Source organism: Trichomycterus rosablanca, chromosome 11 (assembly GCF_030014385.1).
Source record: "Trichomycterus rosablanca isolate fTriRos1 chromosome 11, fTriRos1.hap1, whole genome shotgun sequence".
In the NCBI taxonomy this organism is placed as follows: Eukaryota; Metazoa; Chordata; class Actinopteri; order Siluriformes; family Trichomycteridae; genus Trichomycterus; species Trichomycterus rosablanca.
The window spans coordinates 4,348,708-4,374,061 of NC_085998.1; the positions used below are offsets into that span (position 1 = coordinate 4,348,708).

A 25,354-nucleotide genomic window follows, 5' to 3' on the forward strand; every position below is an offset into this window, starting at 1 on the left:
AGTCCAGCAGTGACAGTGAGGTGTTTAAAAACTCCAGCAGTGCTGCTGTGTCTGATCCACTCATACCAGCACAACACACACTAACACACCACCACCATGTCAGTGTCACTGCAGTGCTGAGAATGATCCACCACCTAAATAATACCTGCTCTGTGGTGGTCCTGTGGTGGTCCTGACCATTGAAGAACAGGGTGAAAGGGGGGTAACAAAGCATGTAGAGAAACAGATGGACTACAGTCAGTAATTGTAGAACTACAAAGTGCTTCTATATGGTAAGTGGAGCTGATAAAATGAACAGTGAGTGTAGAAACAAGGAGGTGGTTTTAATGTTATGGCTGATGCTAATGTTTCAAACCTAAATCCCAGCAGTAAACCTGCAATAAACCTAAATAAGCATATTTGTTCCAATCAGACTTTTTGGTTTTGACACACCCCTCGGACAAAGTGTGTGTGTGTGTGTGTCTGTCTTGTGGTCGCAGTGAGTGCAAGTCGGGCCACGGCACTCACACCATTATGACACACACACACACACACACACCCTGTCCTTGACACCTCGTCTGTGTCCCCATTCAGCTCTATTTCAGCGCTCACCTCGACACGTGAGCCGAGCTCCACCACAGCTGTTAACCTTTCTCTCCGTCTCTCTGTTTCTCCGTCTCTCTCTCTCTCTCTCCCAGAGTCGCTCGAGGCAGGAGGACCCAGAGCAGGCTCGTTTGAAGCAGAAGGCAAAAGAGGTGAGCGCAGTACCCATCATTACCCCTGACATTTCGCGGCTTCGCCGGATTAATTTTTCATGCGGCGCTACATATGTAATGCCATTTAAAGTCTGACTCTTTACAGAAAAGAAAGTTGGAGGAAGGATTTTTGGCTGATTGATGTGCACGAATCGGCCCATTTCTCTCCCCGTTTCTCTGTCTGCGCTGTTTTTTTCTCCTCCTGAAATCTCTCAGAGCCGGACTTATTAATCGCGCTGCCTCTTTTTGAGAAGTTAAACCAGGCCGTTGTTTGAAGGCGCGCTTCCAGTCGTGCTCCCATCGTCAGTGTGATGATCCTATTTGCATCACAAAAACGTTCCAGCCGGGTTTAGCCGGGCAATTATGTTCCCTTACGTTCACTTCCTAACAAATGCATTAAAGCACAGAAACACGGTACGACCCGAATCTGCTTACTTACACTGCTTACCCATCCCCAGTTAAAAAGTGTTTTGCTCCCACTGGAAAAGCTCATACTGTAAACTCACACTTATTTTCCACAGTAAGAGAGAAGCACAGTGAGCGGTACTGGTTCAGTATCCTGTTATTACTGGGATCTTCACTTGTGTAGTATTATTGTCACTCTTAAAATCACTATTATAATTATAAATGACCAATATATATGGTGTACTGGTTCAGTATCTGATTGTTACTGGGATCTCCGATAAGATATGAAAAGACTTTATTGATCCCCTCGGGGAAATTAACTAGTGTATTATTATTATTATTATTATTATTATTATTATTATTATTATTAATGCCACTATTATAATTATTATATATAATGTACTGGTTTAGTATCTGATGATTACTGGAATCTCCATTAGTCTGTTATTATTATCATTGTTATTATAATTATTATTACTATTATTATTATTAATATTATTACAGTCACTGTTAATATCACTATTATAATTATTATAAATGACCAGTATATGTGACACACTGGTTCAATATCCAATTATTATTGGGATCTCCACTAAGATAAGATATCATAAGTTAGGACTTTATTGATCCCCTCGGGGTAATTAACTAGTGTATTATTATTATTATTATTATTATTATTATTATTATTATTATTAATCCCACTATTATAATTATTATATATGACCAGTATATATGTACTGGTTCAGTATCCGATGATTAGTGGAGTTTCCTTAGTCCGTTATTATTATTATTATTATCATTATTATTATATCATGATTAGGGTCATTTCATCAAAACTTAATTTTTGTTTTATCTTTGTTCAACACTGAATCTAGTAACACACACTTCACTACTCAGAATGTGTTTCGGTCGATCTCGGGCACCTTCGTTTCATTTTTACAAGGTTTTTAAGTGGAAGATGAGCTCTATATGAGTAACAGGACTGAGCTTTTAACTTAGAATGAGTAAATATATGAAATATAGCAGCATGGAGAACATGCTAAAAGCACAAGAACACCGGACACAGTGTAATGATTTATCACAAAATGTTCTTTTTAAAATAAACAAACAACAACTAAGAATAAATGTAGATAACAGGAATGAACGTGGATGAATCTTCTCAGTCAGAGTTACAATATTATCAAACATACAGGGGGATAAAAAGGGAGAACCTACTAATGCTCCTCCCGTGACCTTCAGTAGATACAGATCATGAAGATTTCTGTTCAAAATGTGACCTGATTGATGAGAATATTTCCACATTTTTATTTACAGAAGGATGAATATGTGAGGGTAACAGGACTGAGTGACTAAATCATGGATTTTAACCACATTATTCTACATTTCTAATAGAGAATAAATATTAAAAACATAGATGTGATCTGGAGTCACCAAACAATGCAGGAAAAAAGGATTTCTGAAAGATTTTACTCATGTTCAAGTGGGGACATGAAAAAATACTATATTCTCAGTGTTATAGGGTTATTTTTTATCAATGTTCTGAATGATATATTTTAAATTTGCAATTATATAAATGTGCAGGACACTTGGCACCGATTCGGTGGAATGGCCCATATACACTGATTAGGCATAACATTATGACCACCTTCCTAATATTGTGTTGGTCCCCCTTTTGCTGCCAAAACAGCCCCGCAACTGTGCTGCTCTGTGTATTCTGACACCTTTCTATCAGAACCAGCATGAACTTCTTCAGCAGTTTGAGCTACAGTAGATCCTTCACTCCCCACAGGCATCAATGAACCTTGGCCGCCCATGACCCTGTCGCCGGTTTACCACTGTTCCTTCCTTGGACCACTTTTGATAGATACTGACCACTGCAGACCGGGACACAGCCCACAAGAGCCGCAGTTTTGGAGATGCTCTGACCCGGTCGTCTAGCCGTCACAATTTGGATCTCATCAAACTCGCTCAGATCCTCACGCTCGTCCATTTTTCCAGCTTCTAACATCAACTCTGAGGATAAAATGTTCACTTGCTGCCTAATTTAATAATATATTCCCCCCACTAACAGGTGCCGTGATGAAGAGATAATCAGTGTTATTCACTTCACCTGTCAGTGCTCATAATGTTATGCCTGGTCGGTGTATAGTATATTATCATTATTATGACTTGATTGGCCATGTCTGAGTAAGGTGGGGCATTGGCATTGCAGAACCTACAGTGACCCAGATCAGGTTAAAACTACGTGAGGTCAGTTAGTTTGTTCAGGCTGCTGAGGTCCATATTTCATGCACGTACCGGGCGCACACGTCCCATTTATTATAAAAGCTTCGGCTTTTCCGATGTTTGTTTCAGGCCAATTAAGGACGCGCTTCTGAGGAAGCGTATCGCAGCACTTTACCACCCACTCTGATCTTCTGCATGTGGCTCAATTAACTCGTCTTCCAGCGCTGCGAACGCTCGTTTGGGTCTGAATTTTAAAAAGCTCTCGCTGAAATGGAGCTTTTATTTAACGTTCTTGGTGAGCGGGATCGTTCTCTTCCTCGCTCGTTTCTCTCGACGCTCTTTCCGTCTGGTTTTCATCACCTGATTGGCTGCGGGGGACAGAGCCGTCGTTTGTGTCACAGTCACAAGCCTGTCGTCGCCGGGTTCACACATCTGCCCAAATTTTCATCAGGATTAATGAGTGCGCCGGCCGGCCGGTCGCTCTCTCTCCCTCTCTCTCTTGCGCTCTCTCTCTCTGGTCTCACTCTATAACAGGAGAGCTGTATTTAGAGAAACACTGCGAGAGCGCCAGCTTTATTACCCAAAACCACTCAGACAGACTCGGACCTGCAGGCGTTCACAATCGCAGGCCTTGTGTTTTATACACCGGTGCTGAAGCTGAGAGGGAATAAAGCAATGCTAAAGCAAGCTAATAGTGACTCCATCACCACAACGGACATTTGATACCCAATCAATCGCTACGTCAGCAGAATTATCAATTCTTTTTGAACCCAGTTTAATTGTGGCCAGTTACCTACCAGTATGGGCGGCATGGTGGCTAAGTGGGTAGCACTGTCGCCTCACAGCAAGAAGGTCCTGGGTTCGGTTCCTTTCTGTGTGGAGTTTGCATGTTCTCCCCGTGTCTGTGTGGGTTTCCTCCAGGTGCTCCGTTTTCCTCCCACAGTCCAAAGACATGCAGTCAGGTTAATTGGAGACACTAAATTGTCCATGACTGTGTTCGATATATCCATGTCAACTGATGAATCTTGTGTTATGAGTAACTACCGTTCCTGTCATGAACGTAACCAAAGTGTAAAACATGACGTTAAAATCCTAATAAACAAACAAACAAACAAACCTACCAGTATAAAGTGCGCAGAGCCATGTACTGCCGTCCGTGATCGCATTTGCCCAGTAATGAGCAACCCTTGTGTCAGCCGTTGTCCCTCCCCTTACAGACAGCATGGATGTCCTGCATGAGGCGTAGGTTGAGTTGGTGCAGGGGCTTGGACATGTCCAAATTGCTTGTAAAACAACATTTTAAGTACATTTTAATACATAAGACTGACGTTTTATTTTTTATGTCATAGAGGTGATGCTTTTTCTGATAATAAATGTTTGCAGTGGTAGGTTGATGGTGCCAAATTTTCTGTGTGGAGTTTGCATGTTCTCCCCCGTGTCCGTGTGGGTTTCCTCTGGGTGCTCCGGTTTCCTCCCACAGTCCAAAGACATGCAAGTGAGGTGAATTGGAGATACTAAATTGTCCATGACTGTGTTCGATATAACCTTGTGTGAACTGATGAATCTTGTGTAATGAGTAACTACCGTTCCTGTCATGAATGTAACCAAAGTGTAAAACATGACGTTAAAATCCTAATAAACAAACAACTATCTGCCAATCAGGGTCCTTACACAGCGTTTGAAGACCCCGCCCACATATTCTGGTCACTGGCACTGCCAATTATGCCTGGTAGATGGCGCCCAGCCAACCAGTGGCAATGCTGAGTTTCGAACTAAGGAGTTCAGAATCTCTGTTCTGGTGTGCTAGTGGAATATCCCGTTGTGCCTTCTGGGTGCCTAGAAAATAATTTATAATGGGAATTAAGTATAACCAGCTGACAATAGAATAAATCTGCCTGTAGTTGAGGTCCTGCAGTCTGTGAATGACCTGATTTATACAGTTTCTACATAAATAAATGTACTGTATATATAGTAGGATTCTCGAGAATACTTTCCATTGGGAAGCAAAACAAGATGATAACAACAGAAGTTAGATTTGGTATGAGATCATGATATCATTTTTTGTGAGAAAAGTTGTGCCGCACTGAATGCTGGGATTGCCCTCAGCGCTGAGGAGGTGCCAGGCACTCCCTCGTCATTCAGTCGGATTGTCACCTAGAATTAAGGTGCCTCAGTAGGAGCATTTTAATGAATCTAAGAATTTGGATGTAGGCTGCATCTATGTAGAGAGATCACTAGGTTTTCAGACAGACCCACTGTTACAGGTTTGATCCTTGCTGAAAAACATTCAGAAGGTAGATTGACTGCTCTAAATTGCCCTATAAGTGCTGTCCACCCTGCACCAGTTTCTGGACGGAGCCAGACAAATCCTGACCCGGATGAAATGATCAGTGAAAATGAATGAGTCTGTGTTCAGGGCTGGTAGATTATAAAGAATGGGCCATTTAAGTCGAGGATAACATACAAATATTATGTTTTTTGTGTATAGAGGGCTGTTCATGCACCCATTCGTCTCTTTCTGCCCCCCAACAACATCCAATTCTGTTTTTTTCCTGTCTCCCAACCAATAACACACAGTCTGTGTAGGAGAGGGCGACTTCCTCTATCTATGGTCGAGCCCAACGGTCAGAAGGGCTATTTTTAAATCGCCCAGAGTGAAAATCAATGACCAAAAAACGAGGCAGAGGGTGGGTGTGGGAGCATTCAGGAACAAGCCCCATCCTAATCATCACGTTTTTTTTATTATCTGATACAGTGAGAGAGATGAAGAGATGGGGGGCGGGGGATGGTTAGGGGTGTTTGTCACTTGTCACCCCACCACTGACCAACTTCACAAAGTAGAAAAGTGAGATGGAGGCAGAGGGATGGTCGAACAGAGAGGGATGGTGTTGCCCAGGCAGATATATCACCGTGTCAGGACGTGCAGACTCTCTCAGGCCACAGATTCATCATGAGTGGCCCCGGTCTGGAGGCTACGGGACGAAAGGGGACGAGAGTCGCCTCCATCCCGAACACCTGGGTCACCGGCCGCCTCTTTACCCAGCGCACACGTGTGTGCCGGCGCACGCGGACGCCCCTGCGGGTGCACAGCCGAGGCCAAAGTTAGCCGAGTGTAGAGAGGAACTTCAGAGGAACGCCACAGCATTAATAGAACGCCAGCGTTTCAGGTTCATGAGTGTATAGCACTGCAGGGACGGATTCCGCTAATGGACTTCGCCTCCGGAGTTTGACTATGCTGATGTGGAACAGAACCGAATTAGGACACTATTCGGGCTTCACTTTGGCCTTAAATGCCTCTTTTTCTCCACCCAGTCTAAGCTGGTTGAGGAAACACGTTCTAATAAACCATCACGGCTTCAGCAGCGTAAATTTAAGGGTCAGGTTAGATAAAATTGTATTAAGTTGTATTAACATTTTGGTATAAATTTAAGCTTCGTCCATTCAGAAAGAGTCGGCCCTGCAAAATCACTGATTTTTGTAAATTCCCTTCTCAATTTACTCGATTTAGTCATATCCAATTACCTGAGCGTATTTCACCTCTATTGCAGCAGACCTGAGGAGAACCGTACCTACCAAAAACTAGATGGCAAATACACAGGAAAATAAAAGGCAAAATAAATATTTTTCACTGAGTTCAGAGGGAGGTGGGTACGTTTAATTTGAAGAAGTATAATAATCTTCCCGTTAGGATTATAAACTGGTGAGTGAAATTGGCACGACACTGTGGACGATAGATCATTATTCTTTGAAACAAAAGGAAGTGCAATTGTTAGTAATCAGGAGCTCTGTTATGTTTTAACTTATTTAGTCCCGAGCTCAGACTGTTGAGTGCTCGTGTTCTATGCTCTACAGTTCAGGTTCGAATCCCGTGTCAGATTAAGATTAAGAAACATTGCAGTAGTAGTGTGGCTCTGTTTCTTTTCTTCGTTTATAAGCTTTACATAAAGTATCTTAATAAAGTTTTGGGCTGCCACAAACCTGCATAACATCTCTAGTTTCTCTTGACATGAAACTGTACCAATGGGATGTAATCCCAATTTTCCTTCCAACCTATTCATGTCCAATTACCCAACTGCATTCACTTTTTCTCTACTGCTGTTGATGTCTGCTCCTGACTGAGGAACGAATGTCTTTGTCATATTTACACAGCTTCAACTCCTCTGGGAAGGCTTTCCACAAGGTTTAGGAGTGTGTTTATGGGAATTTTCGACCATTCTTCCAGAAGCGCATTTGTGAGGTCAGACACTGATGTTGGACGAGAAGGCTCGGCTCACAGTCTCCGCTCTAATTCATCCCAAAGGTGTTCTATCAGGTTGAGGTCAGGACTCTGTGCAGGCCAGTCAAGTTCTTCCACACCAAACTGGTTCATCCACGTCTTTATGGACCTTGTGCTTTGTTCACTGGTGCACAGTCATGTTGGAACAGGAAGGGGTCATCCCCAAACTGTTCCCACAAAGTTGGGAGCATGAAATTGTTCAGAATCTCTTGGTACGCTGAAGCATTAAGAGTTCCTTTCACTGGAACTAAGGGGCCGAGCCCAACTCCTGAAAAACACCCCCATGCCATAATCCCCCCTCCACCACACTCTACACTCGTCACAATACAGTCAGACAGGTACCGTTCTCCTGGAAACCGCCAAATCCAGACTCTCAACCTTTCAAATGATAGCTCGAAGCTCTACCCACTAGGCTAGCACTATCCCTAAAGGAGAGCCATGACATACAGTATATCTGTTTAAAATCTTCCATTGGTGTTTAATTAAGCTTAGATCTGGTAGCTTTAAGTGCTATGTGACTTCTGTAGTGATGTGTATCTCTCGAACCACATGGTTTGAAGTTCATTCAGAACTTGAACTTGTATTGACTTAAAAGGACCCTATTCCAGCACAATGTCAACCTCCTCATGATAGGGGTCAAGCATTCAGTCCTGAACTGTTCTCTTGGTATACAACTTGTTCTCTTGCCTAAGGATGGCTCATCTGACCAGGCAGCAGTTTGTTGCTTCCTTTCATTAACCAGAGATAAAGAATCTGGCGTCTACGTCTAGTGGTTTGCGTCTTTAATTTTCCCTTTCATTTCTTTTATTTCATTTCATTAACATGTATTTAAGAAACGAAGGTGCTTCGGTCTCATTACTATGACATCGCGATTCCCTTGGCTAGAAATGCTTGGATTAGAAGCCGTTCAGATTTGGGGCCGTTCCGTTCTGCCCTGGTTTCTCTGAGCGAACCCGATGGTGGATGTTGTGTAATTAAATTCTGAAAGACCTTACCAGGGTGTAAACCTGACTCGGCATCGCTGATGTGTTACTCATAACTTTAGAAGTTCAGGTGACTGTTATCTCTCTCTCTCTCTCTCGATTTCTATTTCACGTTCTCACTCTTTCTTCCCCCGTTCTCCTCGGGGCATCCGCGTGTCCTTGTAGCGATGCTCCACTTTTTCACTCCGAGTGCTTCTTCACTCGTGAAACAGCGACGCGTCCGATGGGAATCTCTTAACTTTTCGGTGGAATAGCGTTCCTTAAATATTATTGCGCCTCGGGTGATTTTAACCCCCCCACAACACCCTCATCCACCCACCCCCAGAACACCCCGTTCTTTGCCTCGTTTGAGCAGCAGAGTTGCATAAAAGGCGTCTTGAAGTTGGATGTCTTGGAGTTTTTTTTGCATTTTGCTCTGTTTAACCTTGTATGTTTCCAATTAGATACTGACACGTACACACAGACGGGCTGGATGCACCGTCTGATCAGGAGTTGCTTATAAATCCTCGCTTGGAGGAACGTAAGGAAAATGTGACCAAACTCTTTGTGCATTCGAAGGTCTGGTTCTGACCACGGTGCCAGCGTTGACTGTCCTCAACAGTAAAAATAACTCCAGGCCATTTCTGAGCTATCTTAAAATTGGATTCATTTCTTAGACTGGAGGTCCTTAGACTTATCATCAACTTGTCCACAACTGGTATCACAGACCCTGTAGAAGAACGCCTTTATTTGTCATATATACAGTGTATCACAAAAGTGAGTACACCCCTCACATTTCTGCAAATATTTCATTATATCTTTTCATGGGACAACACTATAGACATGAAACTTGGATATAACTTAGAGTAGTCAGTGTACAGCTTGTATAGCAGTGTAGATTTACTGTCTTCTGAAAATAACTCAACACACAGCCATTAATGTCTAAATAGCTGGCAACATAAGTGAGTACACCCCACAGTGAACATGTCCAAATTGTGCCCAAATGTGTCGTTGTCCCTCCCTGGTGTCATGTGTCAAGGTCCCAGGTGTAAATGGGGAGCAGGGCTGTTAAATTTGGTGTTTTGGGTACAATTCTCTCATACTGGCCACTGGATATTCAACATGGCACCTCATGGCAAAGAACTCTCTGAGGATGTGAGAAATAGAATTGTTGCTCTCCACAAAGATGGCCTGGGCTATAAGAAGATTGCTAACACCCTGAAACTGAGCTACAGCATGGTGGCCAAGGTAATTCAGCGGTTTTCCAGGACAGGTTCCACTCGGAACAGGCTTCGCCAGGGTCGACCAAAGAAGTTGAGTCCACGTGTTCGGCGTCATATCCAGAGGTTGGCTTTAAAAAATAGACACATGAGTGCTGCCAGCATTGCTGCAGAGGTTGAAGACGTGGGAGGTCAGCCTGTCAGTGCTCAGACCATACGCCGCACACTGCATCAACTCGGTCTGCATGGTCGTCATCCCAGAAGGAAGCTGACGCACAAGAAAGCCCGCAAACAGTTTGCTGAAAACAAGCAGTCCAAGAACATGGATTACTGGAATGCCCTGTGGTCTGACGAGACCAAGATAAACTTGTTTGGCTCAGATGGTGTCCAGCATGTGTGGCGGTGCCCTGGTGAGAAGTACCAAGACAACTGTATCTTGCCTACAGTCAAGCATGGTGGTGGTAGCATCATGGTCTTGGGCTGCATGAGTGTTGCTGGCACTGGGGAGCTGCAGTTCATTGAGGGAAACATGAATTCCAACATGTACTGTGACATTCTGAAACAGAGCATGATCCCCTCCCTTCGAAAACTGAGCCTCATGGCAGTTTTCCAACAGGATAACGACCCCAAACACAACCTCCAAGATGACAACTGCCTTGCTGAGGAAGCTGAAGGTAAAGGTGATGGACTAAACCCAATTGAGCACCTGTGGCGCATCCTCAAGTGGAAGGTGGAGGAGTTCAAGGTGTCTAACATCCACCAGCTCCGTGATGTCATCATGGAGGAGTGGAAGAGGATTCCAGTAGCAACCTGTGCAGCTCTGGTGAATTCCATGCCCAGGAGGGTTAAGGCAGTGCTGGATAATAATGGTGGTCACACAAAATATTGACACTTTGGGCACAATTTGGACATGTTCACTGTGGGGTGTACTCACTTATGTTGCCAGCCATTTAGACATTAATGGCTGTGTGTTGAGTTATTTTCAGAAGACAGTAAATCTACACTGCTATACAAGCTGTACACTGACTACTCTAAGTTATATCCAAGTTTCATGTCTATAGTGTTGTCCCATGAAAAGATATAATGAAATATTTGCAGAAATGTGAGGGGTGTACTCACTTTTGTGATACACTGTACATATACAGGTGTACAGTACAACAAAATTCTTTCTTCGCATATCCCTGCTTGTTTGGAAGCTGAGGTCAGAGCGCAGGGTCAGCCATTGTATGGCGCCCCTGGAGCTGAGAAGGTTAAGGGCCTTGCTCAAGGGCCCGACAGTGGCTGCATGGCAGAGCTGGGATTTAAACTCTCAACCCTTTAGTTAATAGCCCAAAGCCCTACTCGCTAGGCTACCACTGTCCCCATTACTGTAATCCAGTAATGATGGGCCTGAGATACAGAGGTGTTGGTTGCACCTCCATAGGCTGCAGGTTAAGAAAGGCCATGTTAGGCACTTTAATCCCCAATTAGCCATATAGAAGGTCTGTGACTTGGTGAATCACTCAAGCATATGGACGTCCAAACTACGACCTGTGCAGCCCGTTACCATTTAAAAAATGTCTTGAGGTATTTTAGAATTAAAACTAAAGTTGTCCCTCTGTTAAGCAGGTTTTAATAAAACTGCTTGAACTGTTTGAACTCTGGCTGTTGTAGCCTAGTGGTTAAGGTACTGGACTAGTAATCGAAAGGTCACTGGTTCAAGCCCCACCACTGCCAGGATGCCACAGTTGGGCCCTTGAGCAAGGCTCTTAACCCTCAATTGCTTAGACAATATACTGTCACAGTACTGTAAGTCGCTTTGGATTTTCTACCCTTTTTCTCCATTTTAGCGCATCCGATTGCGTCACGCTTCCTCTCCACCAATGCCGACCCCCGCTCTGATTGAGGAGAACGAAGCTAACCCACGCCCCTCCGACACGTGGGCAGCAGCCGTATGCATCTCGTCACCTACACTTTGACGAGTGCAATGCGGATCAGCACCGTGTACGGAGAGACACACCCTGAGAGCACTCTTTCCTCATCTTTGTGCAGGCGCCATCAATCAGTCAGCAGAGGTCGTAACTGCATCAGTTATTAGAGAGTCCCTATCCGGCTTTAATATCCCACCCATATCTAAACAACAGGCCAATCGTTGTTCATGTGGCCGCTCAGCCCAGCCAGCAGGCAGAACTGAGACGTGATACGATGTATTCAAGATCCCAGCTCTGGTGTTCCAGCGTGTGTTTTTTACCGCTGCACCACCTGAGCGGCCAAGAGAGAGACGGATATATTACTTAATAAAATAAAAATCAAATATATTAGGGTGGTGATAGTGTTGGCCTGCTCAGTGGTCTGGACCCACCCTGACTCGGACCAGGATGCAACATTTAATGAAAATAATTGATAACAATGGAATGAATTAAATGTTTTGGTTTCGTGATGAGTGATGGTCAAGAAAGGAAGTGAACGTCCCGTGTGTGTGTGTGTGTGTGTGTTCGTTCACATATTACAGCTCAGTAACAACAACAACCAACAAAAAAATTATTTTTGGCTGCTAGCAAGATGCCGAAGTCTTTCCAGCTGTGTGTGTGTGTGTGTGTGTGTGTGTGTGTGTGTGTGTGTGTGTGTGTGTAATAGGAGGTCTCTTGCTCTATGTGCAGCAGTCCTTGCGTTGTTGGCATCAGGGGAAATCGGGTACAACAGGCACTGCTCCTGGCAGACAGAGCAAGATACAAGGATGAAGACGACACATGTTAGTTACCGTCATAGAAATGGGTGCATAAGTGGCTCTGTATTTAATCTAGACCCGCCCTTTAAACTTCGGACACCCCCCCCCCCCCCCCCCCCCAAAGAATAGGGAAGGTAAACGCATCAAGAGAAAGAAAGCCTCGTGTGCCAGCTCTGCCCGCATGTTTCCATTAGATTGTCATGTCGGCTAATTAGAGAGCGGCGGTATGATTCACCTTGTTAATTAGAGGGACTTGCACATCACTGGCCCGGGGGTGCAGAGAAATAAAGGACGAGGGAACGTGAAAAACGAAAAGCAGGATAGAGAGAGAGAGAGTGAGCCCTGTCTGGCTCGCCTGCAGTCTCAGAGTCTCTCAGAAGATTCGGCTCTCATCCACCCCCTTCATTTTGATTTGAAAATGAATAAATCATCGCCGGTGTCTTCTTACCGCGCAACTTTTACGTCGTCTCTTCTTCCCCCGATGCAAATTAGGCCTGATCAGTAGCAGGTGACGTTCGGCCGGGTTCAGACTGCTGAATGGCGTGAAAAGCAAAAGGATGGAAATTTTCTCCTGACATAAGCACCATTTTTAATGAGTGCCACTCTTCCTCTGCGACGCCTTGATGTCCCCCGAATTCGCTCATGAGAGCCGTTTCCTCCAGCGCTGACGGCAGATCGAGGTCTTTTCGGGATAAAACGGTTGTTTTGTCACCGCTTTATCCTTGTCAGGGTCGTGGTGGGTTCAGCTTCCCTGGTATCACTGGGCATGATGCGGTAACAAACCCCGAACACGGTGGCAGCATGGTGGCTCGTGTGTCTCACAGCAAGAAGGTCCTGGGTTTGATTCCCAGGTCAAGCGGACAGAGTCCTTTCTGTGTAGAGTTTGCATGTTCTCCCCGAGTCTGTCTGGGTTTTCTACAGGAGCTCCGGTTTCCTCCCACAGTCCAAAAACATTCAGAACTGGTATCTTGTGTAACCAGTAACTACCGTTCCTGTCATGAATGTAACCAGAGTGTCTGAAACATGATATTAAAATCCTAATAAAGTAATATAGTAAAAACAAACTAATAATGTAGACGCCCGACTGGTCGATAGCACAGCTGAGGGTTCGAACCCTGGATCCCAGCAGTACTGGGCTAGCTTAATTTACCGCCGCACCACCCAAACGCCTGGCTGCATAATCTAATGGCTAATCGGACGAGGGAGACGTACTTCTACCTTCACGTTAAATTTAGCTGTGGCTCGTTACTGATTATTACTGATGCCTAACAATCGTCATAACAGTAACACACACACACCTATGATCTTAAACACACACACACACACTGAAGATGCTTTTACAGAGTCTTTGCATCATGACTCTGTGTGTGTATGTGTGTGTACAGATCCTATACAAAAACTTGGACACTTCTGAATAAATGTCATGTTTAAGGGCCTTGCTCAGGGGCCCAACAGTGGCAACTTGGTGGTGGTGGTGAGGCTTAAACCGGCGACCTTCTGATTACTAGACCAGTACCTTCACCGCTGAGCTACCACTGGCGACATACACTCTTACACTGCTGGCTCAATCCCAAAATGAATCGGACCTTTGGGTACCAGAAAACCAGAACTTTAGTCTAGTCATATCCAGTTCCCCAGCTGTATCTCCTCTAGTGCTGCGGACCTCGACCCTGACCGAAGAAGGCCGTACCTAACATGCGCCCCCTTTGACACACATGCAGCTGCACGAGGCGGCTTCACACAGACAGCACAGCAGTACTGCATACAGAGTCACGCACCGCTAGCCGATCAAGCCTGGTCAGGGTCATGGTGGGTTCAGCTTTCTTGGAATCACTTGGCTCAATACAGTCTTTGGGCCTCTCATTTATAACCAAACAAGTCTGTATGTACACTCCCGCCTGGACGGTAGCGCCACGGTAGATTCGAAGACCCGTAGACCCTGAATCTCAGCAGTAATGGGCTAGCGTAATCTACCTCTGCATCATCCAAACGCCTGGCTGGATAAAAAAATGGCTAATTAGACGAGGCTCCTGTCACGTCGTACCCACCCTGTCACATCGTACCCACACTGTCCCACTCTCAAGTCCTGCATTGAAAAGTACATTCCAGAATTTTCCCACTGTCTGATCTGAATAGGAGTTATTTTAAATGTCCCCTTTTAAGGCATATTGTTGCCGAAAGCTGTTGCATCAGTATCAGAAGTCGATTGGTAAAGCAGACGTTGATATGAAGTAGGAATAAAAGTGACCGTAAACTTTAAACTTTTGAAAACACTGATTTACTTGTGTTACTTGCCCGGTACTGTAGTGCTTTAACACTGTTTTGTTATTTGTGCTTTAATGACAGTGTTTGTGTGTTCGGTGCTGAATTGAAACGATTTGTGCTGAATCGTGTTTCTATTTACCTGATGATGCTGTCTGATGCAGTTCTACAGGAGGTGATTTAGGTTCAGAAATGTCAGCCTGCTCTTGACCTTTGTACATTATAATTGTGCATTAGAAGCAGACTGGTGCTTACAAAGGTCAGAGATTCTTACAAGTGTTAGAAAATCTCGTTTTAAAACAAAACCTATTGATCAGAAGTAATGGAACTGAAGGCTGTGCAGGGTGCGCAGGTCCAGCGACAAGTGTGAACTTAAAAATATAAACATTTCTTAGAAAGACAGTATTTCTTGGGTAAAAGTTGGGAGGTGAAGATGACTGGTTCCAGTGAAAGTGATTTAGCCTTTGTAACCCCCCAGTCTCAGTAAAGAAGGTGTGGCATCTGTACCACCAGTCCCAGCTTAGGAAGTGTTTACTCTGTACCCTGCAGTCCCAGTTAAGGAAGTATGGAATCTGTACCACACAGTCCCAGTTAAGTAGGTGTGATCTTTGTACCCTCCAGTTCCAGTTAAAATGTGACCTTCATGCCCCCTACTTCCACTTAAGGAAGATGTGACCTCTATACCCCCCAGTTCCAGTTAAGGAAATTTGGCCCTCATACCCTGCCAGTTCCAGTTTGGGAGGTGTGGCCTCTGTATGCCTCAGTTCTAGTGAAGGTGTTACCCCCCCAATACCTAGTGAAGGAGGTGTGGCCTCTGTACCCCCTAGTTCCAGTGAAGGTGTGACCTCTGTTACCCCCCAGTTCCAGTGAATGAGGTGTGACCTCTGTTACCCCCTAGTCCCAGTAAAGTACCCCCCCCAACTGTAGTGAAGGTGTGGCCTCCGTACCCCCTTAAGCCCAGCTAGGATGATATGACCTCCATAACCCCTAAGGAGGTGTGTCATCTGTACTTCCAGTCTCAGTAAAGAAGGTGTGGCATCTGTACCACCAGTCCCAGCTTAGGAAGTGTTTACTCTGTACCCTGCAGTCCCAGTTAAAATTTTACCTTCATACCCCCAGTTCCACTTAAGGAAGTGTGGCCTCTGTACCTTCCCCACCAATTTTAGTGTTAAAGTAAATAAAGTAAATAAAATTGTGGCCTTCGTACCCCCTAGTCCCAGTAAAGTAGGTGTGGTCTCTGTACCCTGCAGTCACAGTCAAAATGAGACCTTCATACCCCCCAGTCTCAGTTAAGGAGGTTTGATCTTTGTATCCTGCAGTCCGAGTTAAAACATGGCTTTTATACCCCCCAGTCTCAGTTAAGGAAATGTGGCCTTCATACCCTGCCAGTTCCAGTTTGGGAGGTACCCCCAAACTCTAGTGAAGGAGGTGTGGCTTATGTACCCCCCTCCATCCCAGAGAAATAGGTGTGGCCTCTGTACCTTCCCCCCCAGTTCTAGTAAACATAGTGTGACCTCTGTATTACCAAGTTCCAGTTAAGTAGGTGTGGTCTCTGTACCCTGCAGTCCCAGTTCAAATGTGGCCTATGTACACCCCAGTTCCAGTTAGGAAGATGTGACCTCCATACCCCCTAGTTCCAGTTAGGAAGATGTGACCTCCATACCCCCTAGTTCCTGTTAAGAAGATGTGACCTCTTTACCCCCTAGTTCCAGTTAGGAAGATGTGACCTCTTTACCCCCTCGTTCCAGTTAGGAAGATGTGACCTCTTTACCCCCTAGTTCCAGTTAAGAAGATGTGACCTCTTTACCCCCTAGTTCCAGTTAAGAAGATGTGACCTCTTTACCACTAGTTCCAGTTAGGAAGATGTGACCTCTTTACCCCCTAGTTCCAGTTAAGAAGATGTGACCTCTTTACCCCCTAGTTCCAGTTAAGAAGATGTGACCTCTTTACCCCCTAGTTCCAGTTAGGAAGATGTGACCTCTTTACCACTAGTTCCAGTTAGGAAGATGTGACCTCTTTACCCCCTAGTTCCAGTTAAGAAGATGTGACCTCTTTACCACTAGTTCCAGTTAGGAAGATGTGACCTCTTTACCCCCTAGTTCCAGTTAAGAAGATGTGACCTCTTTACCACTAGTTCCAGTTAGGAAGATGTGACCTCTTTACCCCCTAGTTCCAGTTAAGAAGATGTGACCTCTTTACCACTAGTTCCAGTTAGGCAGATGTGACCTCTTTACCACTAGTTCCTGTTAAGAAGATGTGACCTCTTTACCACTAGTTCCAGTTAGGAAGATGTGACCTCTTTACCCCCTAGTTCCAGTTAAGAAGATGTGACCTCTTTACCACTAGTTCCAGTTAGGAAGATGTGACCTCTTTACCACTAGTTCCAGTTAGGAAGATGTGACCTCTTTACCACTAGTTCCAGTTATGTGACCTCTTTACCCCCTAGTTCCAGTTAAGAAGATGTGACCTCTTTACCACTAGTTCCAGTTAGGAAGATGTGACCTCTTTACCACTAGTTCCAGTTAGGAAGATGTGACCTCTTTACCACTAGTTCCAGTTAAGAAGATGTGACCTCTTTACCCCCTAGTTCCAGTTAAGAAGATGTGACCTCTTTACCACTAGTTCCAGTTAGGAAGATGTGACCTCTTTACCACTAGTTCCAGTTAGGAAGATGTGACCTCTTTACCCCCTAGTTCCAGTTAAGAAGATGTGACCTCTTTACCACTAGTTCCAGTTAGGAAGATGTGACCTCTTTACCCCCTAGTTCCAGTTAAGAAGATGTGACCTCTTTACCACTAGTTCCAGTTAGGAAGATGTGACCTCTTTACCACTAGTTCCAGTTAGGAAGATGTGACCTCTTTACCCCCTAGTTCCAGTTAAGAAGATGTGACCTCTTTACCACTAGTTCCAGTTAGGAAGATGTGACCTCTTTACCCCCTAGTTCCAGTTAGATGTGACCTCTTTACCCCCTATTTCCAGTTAGGAAGATGTGACCTCTTTACCACTAGTTCCAGTTAGGAAGATGTGACCTCTTTACCACTAGTTCCAGTTAAGAAGATGTGACCTCTTTACCCCCCAGTTCCAGTTAGGAAGATGTGACCTCTTTACCCCCTAGTTCCAGTTAGGAAGATGTGACCTCTTTACCCCCTAGTTCCAGTTAAGAAGATGTGACCTCTTTACCCCCTAGTTCCAGTTAGGAAGATGTGACCTCTTTACCCCCTAGTTCCAGTTAGGAAGATGTGACCTCTTTACCCCCTAGTTCCAGTTAGGAAGATGTGACCTCTTTACCCCCTAGTTCCAGTTAGGAAGATGTGACCTCTTTACCACTAGTTCCAGTTAGGAAGATGTGACCTCTTTACCACTAGTTCCAGTTAAGAAGATGTGACCTCTTTACCCCCCAGTTCCAGTTAGGAAGATGTGACCTCTTTACCCCCTAGTTCCAGTTAGGAAGATGTGACCTCTTTACCCCCTAGTTCCAGTTAAGAAGATGTGACCTCCATACCCCCTAGTTACAGGTAAGGAGGTGTGTCATCTGTACTTCCCCCATTCCCAGTGAAAGAGATGTGGCCTCTATACCCCCCAGTATAGAAGATGTAGCGTCGGTGCCCATCAGTCCCAGTCAAGGAGGTGTGGCCTCTTTACCTGTTAGCTTCTGTACCAGTGCTTTAGGATTAAAAATACAGGTACAGGGATGTAAAGTGCACATTTTCCAGTGTCAGTCAGTAATGGGAGCAGTTGTTGCAGTAAACACAGCAGGTCTGTCTGTGTAGAATTATGTTTCCATTTCAGGATTCTCCGTGATAATCGGCTCACATTCAGCCATAAAAGTCGTTCAGAAATTAAGGAACATGTGTGTTTGAAAATGAAACAACATCCCTGCGTGTTTTTATGCCGTTCCACCCGTGTAACAGCACACGCTCGCGTCATCTCGGTGATTTGTCTCGGATGGCGCTCACTCCCTCGGCTGGCATCGCAGATGGCGCTATGAGGTCTACATTTATCAAAGCGGCATAAATCTGCGGCTCTGGCAGTCGCCCCGGGCGGCGAGTCTGGTGCCAAATGCCAGGCGAAGGCAGGGAGACGGAGCCGAGAGTTAGGCGTCGGAGACGGGCACCGGCGTCCTCCGGGGTCATCTTCGGGTCACCGACGCGCAGACGAGCGGTCTGTTAATGTAATGACCGCTGATAGGAGGCATTAAGGCGACTGTGAACAGGGATGGAATGGATGGTTTAGATTTCGCTTGAGGATAAAAAGGAAGTGTGTGTTCTTAAATGCTGGTTGAGATCGGTGCTTAATAAAGGAAGTGAAGCCCGATTCTTCTCCATCGAGGCACCTGATCGTCCTAATTAGTTCCCCGTCATTATTACTGAGCTGCTTTTGTTAGTGAAATCAAACACTGGTAGAATAAGAGAATCAAAACGTGTATTAAATCTAAGAATGTGTTTGTTACTTTGGAAAATGTAATTGCGCCCTTTTAAACGGCTTCTTTTATTGCATATTTCTCACAATAAATGATCAGAGACGATTAAAACACAACGTGAAATTTAGTAACTCCGTTTCCAGAAAAGTCTGGACATTTTGTAAAATACAATAGAAGCAAGAATCTCTGATTTGTTCATTCTGTTTGTTTATTCATTAATTCTCATGGTCTGTTTTACCACCAGTGTATCCTGGTCAGGGTCGCAGTGGGTCTGAGTCAGAAAACCCCGGACAGGTCATCAGAAGGGCGCACACACACACACACACACACACACACACATACAGTGTATCACAAAAGTGAGTACACCCCTCACATTTCTGCAGATATTTAAGTATATCTTTTCATGGGACAACACTGACAAAATGACACTTTGACACAATGAAAAGTAGTCTGTGTGCAGCTTATATAACAGTGTAAATTTATTCTTCCCTCAAAATAACTCAATATACAGCCATTAATGTCTAAACCACCGGCAACAAAAGTGAGTACACCCCTTAGTGAAAGTTCCTGAAGTGTCAATATTTTGTGTGGCCACCATTATTTCTTAGAACTGCCTTAACTCTCCTGGGCATGGAGTTTACCAGAGCTTCACAGGTTGCCACTGGAATGCTTTTCCACTCCTCCATGACGACATCACGGAGCTGGCGGATATTCGAGACTTTGCGCTCCTCCACCTTCCGCTTGAGGATGCCCCAAAGATGTTCTATTGGGTTTAGGTCTGGAGACATGCTTGGCCAGTCCATCACCTTTACCCTCAGCCTCTTCAATAAAGCAGTGGTCGTCTTAGAGGTGTGTTTGGGGTCATTATCATGCTGGAACACTGCCCTGCGACCCAGTTTCCGGAGGGAGGGGATCATGCTCTGCTTCAGTATTTCCCAGTACATATTGGAGTTCGTGTGTCCCTCAATGAAATGTAACTCCCCAACACCTGCTGCACTCATGCAGCCCCAGACCATGGCATTCCCACCACCATGCTTGACTGTAGGCATGACACACTTATCTTTGTACTCCTCACCTGATTGCCGCCACACATGCTTGAGACCATCTGAACCAAACAAATTAATCTTGGTCTCATCAGACCATAGGACATGGTTCCAGTAATCCATGTCCTTTGTTGACATGTCTTCAGCAAACTGTTTGTGGGCTTTCTTGTGTAGAGACTTCAGAAGAGGCTTCCTTCTGGGGTGACAGCCATGCAGACCAATTTGATGTAGTGTGCGGCGTATGGTCTGAGCACTGACAGGCTGACCCCCCACCTTTTCAATCTCTGCAGCAATGCTGACAGCACTCCTGCGCCTATCTTTCAAAGACAGCAGTTGGATGTGACGCTGAGCACGTGCACTCAGCTTCTTTGAACGACAAACGCGAGGTCTGTTCTGAGTGGACCCTGCTCTTTTAAAACGCTGGATGATCTTGGCCACTGTGCTGCAGCTCAGTTTCAGGGTGTTGGCATCTTCTTGTAGCCTTGGCCATCTTCATGTAGCGCAACAATTCGTCTTTTAAGATCCTCAGAGAGTTCTTTGCCATGAGGTGCCATGTTGGAACTTTCAGTGACCAGTATGAGAGAGTGTGAGAGCTGTACTACTAAATTGAACACACCTGCTCCCTATGCACACCTGAGACCTAGTAACACTAACAAATCACATGACATTTTGGAGGGAAAATGACAAGCAGTGCTCAATTTGGACATTTAGGGGTGTAGTCTCTTAGGGGTGTACTCACTTTTGTTGCCGGTGGTTTAGACATTAATGGCTGTATATTGAGTTATTTTGAGGGAAGAATAAATTTACACTGTTATATAAGCTGCACACAGACTACTTTTCATTGTGTCAAAGTGTCATTTTGTCAGTGTTGTCCCATGAAAAGATATACTTAAATATCTGCAGAAATGTGAGGGGTGTACTCACTTTTGTGATACACTGTACATGCACAAAACATTGAACCTTTATTTACCTGATAAAAGTACCCATAGCATAAAATATAGTTACTAATAATCCTTCATTTAAAGGCTTTTACACAGTTACCATTATTATAATTATTATAATTATTGTTATTTATTATTATGTCCGGCTCGGTGGCTAAGTGGGTAGCACTGTCGCCTCACAGCAAGAAGGTCCTGAGTTCGATCCCCAGGTATAGCGGTCCGGGTCCTTTCTGTGTGGATTTTGCCTGTTGTACCTGTTTCTGTTTCTGGCTGATTGATGGCGTCTGCGCAGAGACGAGGAATAGTTCCGATCAGGGTGTGGCTCTCCGTGCACAAAGCTGATCGGCATATGAACTCGCATCGTGCAGGTGCACATGTCGGAGGTCTCGCTCTCCTCAGTCAGGGGCGAGGGTCAGCACCAATAGAGAGGGAGCATAACGCAATTTGGTAAAAATTGGACGCGCTGAAATCGGGAGAAAAAGGGAGAAACTGTGGGGAAAAAAACCCACAAAAAAAAAAAAAAACAATGAGATCTTTTTGAATACTTTGTAAGCTCAGATAACTGACACCGTAACAAAGTCCGGATGAAAACACTACCATGTTCACGACCAGTCTTAAACAACAGAAAAACTTCAAGTCAAGTCCTCCAACGCTTAGATAATAAATAAAATAATGAAACTCATCACAATTACACATGTGCCGTAAAACCAGAGGTGGAAAGAGTTCTAAAATATTGTACTCAAGTAAAAGTACTATTACTTTAATGAATTTTTACTTAAGTACAAGCAAAATTACTAGTCTAAAAATCTACTCAAGTAAAAAGTAACTCATTTAAAATGTACTCAGAGTAAACGTTACTTAGTTACTTGTTTAACAGGAGAGGGTGACAAGTGGATCTAAATCTCACAATAGTTGTTTTTATTTAAAATATAATAGAAAAAAACATGTTGATACAACATTTAAAACATTTAGGGATGTGTAATGTGTTATTTTAGTACAGACCCATAAAACTTTTTCAAACTGTATAACCACTAAAGTTGGCATTAATTGTGGATTCTAAAGTCAGCCTTCTTTTCATCACTAACAAATACAGAACAACAATCATACTGCAAATCTCATAACTCAAAACAAAACAAGTCAAGGTTACAGGTGTTGTGACTTTCACTAAATGACCCGAAAAAAACCTTCAGGATGTATAAGACAAAACTTTGCCGTTCTTTCACATCAGACTTGTTGTCAAATAACGAAACATCAAACTCCAAACATGTTAAACCTTTAAAATCACCTTCCCTCCCTACTCTATACCTAGATTACAGCTCCTTTATTTTAGCACCAGTTTATTTTCCATCGCAGAATTCACTGCAGCAGTTTCCCACACGCGATATTTTAGTTTTTTTTTACTCAGTAACAGATGTTATTTAAATTGTAGCGAATTACAATTCCTAATACAAAACATACTTAAGTAAAATTACTGGTTGTAAAATCTACTTTAAAAAGTACAAGTACACACACAAAAAAACCTACTCAATTATAGTAACGCGAGTAAATGTAATTCGTTACTTTCCACCTCTGCGTAAAACAAAAGTCTAAAAGTATAAACAGTTTGGAGAGCTATTTAAGAGGAACTGGAACCTCACAGTGTGTAGAATATAAAATCTGAATAAAACCTCTGTCTGATAATAAAACACATCAACTGTCCCCACTCGCTCTGGTAACGTGGCCTTCCTGTCCTACACTGGGGGGCAAACAGCTCTCCACCCCCTCACTGTGCACATGCTGAGTGTGTGTGTGTGTGTGTGCGTGCATACATGTGCATATCTGCATATGATTGTGTGCATGTGTGCATCTGTCAGTATGATCGTGTGGGTGTGAGAGATAGACTGACTGCGTTTGTTATTGTGATGTGTGTGTGATTTGCATATGCTTGTGTGTTTGTGCATATGAATGTGTGTATCTGTCAGTGTGATCGTGTGGGTGTGAGATATAGACTGACTGTTTGTGTGTGTGTGTGTGTGTGTGTGTGTGTGACCGCAGGCTCTCGCTCGTCCTCTGAAAGGCGTATGTGAGCGAGCCGGAGCTCGGAGGCCTGCGGGCATCCGTGACATTACCTGCAGCTACTGCCTCTCACACATCAGCCAGAGAAAAATCACATCAGTGCCGTTTTAGAGACGGTGGAGCAGAAGGGTGGACGAGGGCACTGATGAATAGATGGAGAACGTGTTGGTTGATGGATGATTGAATGACCGTGTGGATTGATGGATCCTGAGATGCATTAATATTAAACGTTGAGCTGATGGTCGTCCACGTGTTGAACGCAGCAAATCTGACCAGCATAAAAACCTGCCTAGTGGTTAGGGTACTGGACTAGTAATCAAAAGGTTGCTGGTTCAAGCCTCACCACTGCCAGGTTGCTGCTGTTGGGCCCTTGAGCAAGGCCCTTAACCCTCAGTTGCTCAGATTGTATACTGTGTACTGTAAGTCACTTTGGATAGGGTGGCACGGTGGCTAAGTGGGTAGCACTGTCGCCTCACAGCAAGAAGGTCCTGGGTTCGATCCCCAGGTGGGGCGGTCCGGGTCCCGTGTCTGCGTGGGTTTCCCCCGGGCACTCCGGTTTCCTCCCACAGTCCAAAGACATGCAAGTGAGGTGAATTGGAGATGCAAAATTGTCCATGACTGTGTTTGATATTAAACTTGTGAACTGATGAACCTTGTGTAACGAGTAACTACCGTTCCTGTCATGAATGTAACCAAGAGTGTAAAACATGACGTTACAATCCTAATAAACAAACAAACAATTTGGATAAAGGCGTCTGCTAAATGCTGAAAATGTAAATGTAATAAGAGCCAGATTGTTATATCTGGACGCCTGGGTTATAAATTCACAGAAAATTAAATTAGTTTCGATTAGAAATAGAATAAATAGAAGCTACGATACACAGTACAGCTCCCTTAATAGTTGAATGTAAACCTAGAACATCCAGCGATGGTGCGTGGCTTCATGTTCTGTCTCAAATACGAAAATCCTCCCCATGGCCACAGAATTGGTTGTTAGTTTCCAAACTCAGTTACCCGAGTCGTGTTTTTAAGCGGCTTTTCACTTCGACATTTTGACTCAGCGATTGCTAACTGAATTGCTGTAGGATTGCTAGGACGCCTCATAGTGCAGAATAACCAGTAAACATGAGGCACTTAAACGCTACATGAATAAAAAACATCAAATCGCTAAACACAAACCGTAAAGTTTGAATTTCGTTATCATTTTGAAGTCAGGTTAAATGGAGCTACTAGTAATTGTCGTGAGGATGAGAGTGTGTGTGTGTGATGGACAGGTGACCTGTTCAGAGTGTTTTCTGCTTTTTGCCCAGTGAATCGGACCCCTCACAACCCTGACCAGGGTAAAGCAGTGGTCATGCAGACAATGAATGAATGAATAAAGCTATTTTAAGGATCTAGGACTCTAGCCAACCACTGCGAGAGCTATAATCTCCAAATGACGGGACTTAATACAGTGGTACATCAGAGTCAGAAGTTGTTGAATAACAGAGGATCTGAAATGTATTATTTTATTTTATTTACATTTATTTAACCAGGCAAAACATTAAGAACAATTTCTTATTTACAACGACAGCCTGGCAAGTGCCAAGGAACACTTGGGGAAAGAAGGAAACAAGGGAGAGTGGGACAAATGGAAAAGAAAGCACATTGCTTAAAACAATTACAAGTATCATTAAATATGTATTTGATTAAATCCTTAATAGCAGCAAGTGAAATGAATTTGTTAAGTTCTATATTTCAGCTCTATATATGAATGTTTGAGTTTGTAGATAGGGGTCGATCGATTCTGGACTAGACTGATAGAAGGATTTATTGGTAGATTTATTGGTAGAGAAATGGATGGTGAGATGAAAGGGTGGCTGGATGGGTGGATTTACATTTGCGACATTTAGCAGACGGTTTTATCCACAGCGACTTATAATTTTGACTCTGTACAATTACAAATGCAAAAAAAATTAAGGGTTAAAGACTTCCTTAGGGGCCCAACAGTGTCAACTTGGTGGTGGTGCCTGAACCAGACTCCTTCTGATCACTAGTCGATAGGGATGTAACGATACACTCTACCCACGATGCGATGTGATTCACGATACTGGGTTCACGATT

At 44.1% G+C, this 25,354-nt stretch overlaps 1 protein-coding gene across 2 annotated transcripts in view; it reads left to right on the forward strand.

The window, feature by feature from the left end:
* LOC134323385 (transcription initiation factor TFIID subunit 4-like) overlaps positions 1 to 25,354 on the forward strand; it is a 108,384-nt gene that overhangs the window by 39,375 nt on the left and 43,655 nt on the right. Inside the window, exons 13-14 of one of the 2 annotated variants that reach the window (XM_063004907.1) lie at positions 678 to 734; positions 841 to 1,143. In XM_063004907.1, coding sequence (XP_062860977.1) covers positions 678 to 734; positions 841 to 876 — 93 coding nt within the window. In that variant the 3' untranslated portion in view covers positions 877 to 1,143. Of the gene's footprint in view, positions 1 to 677; positions 735 to 840; positions 1,144 to 25,354 lie in introns of those variants that run through there. The other variant, XM_063004906.1, reaches the window with a different exon arrangement.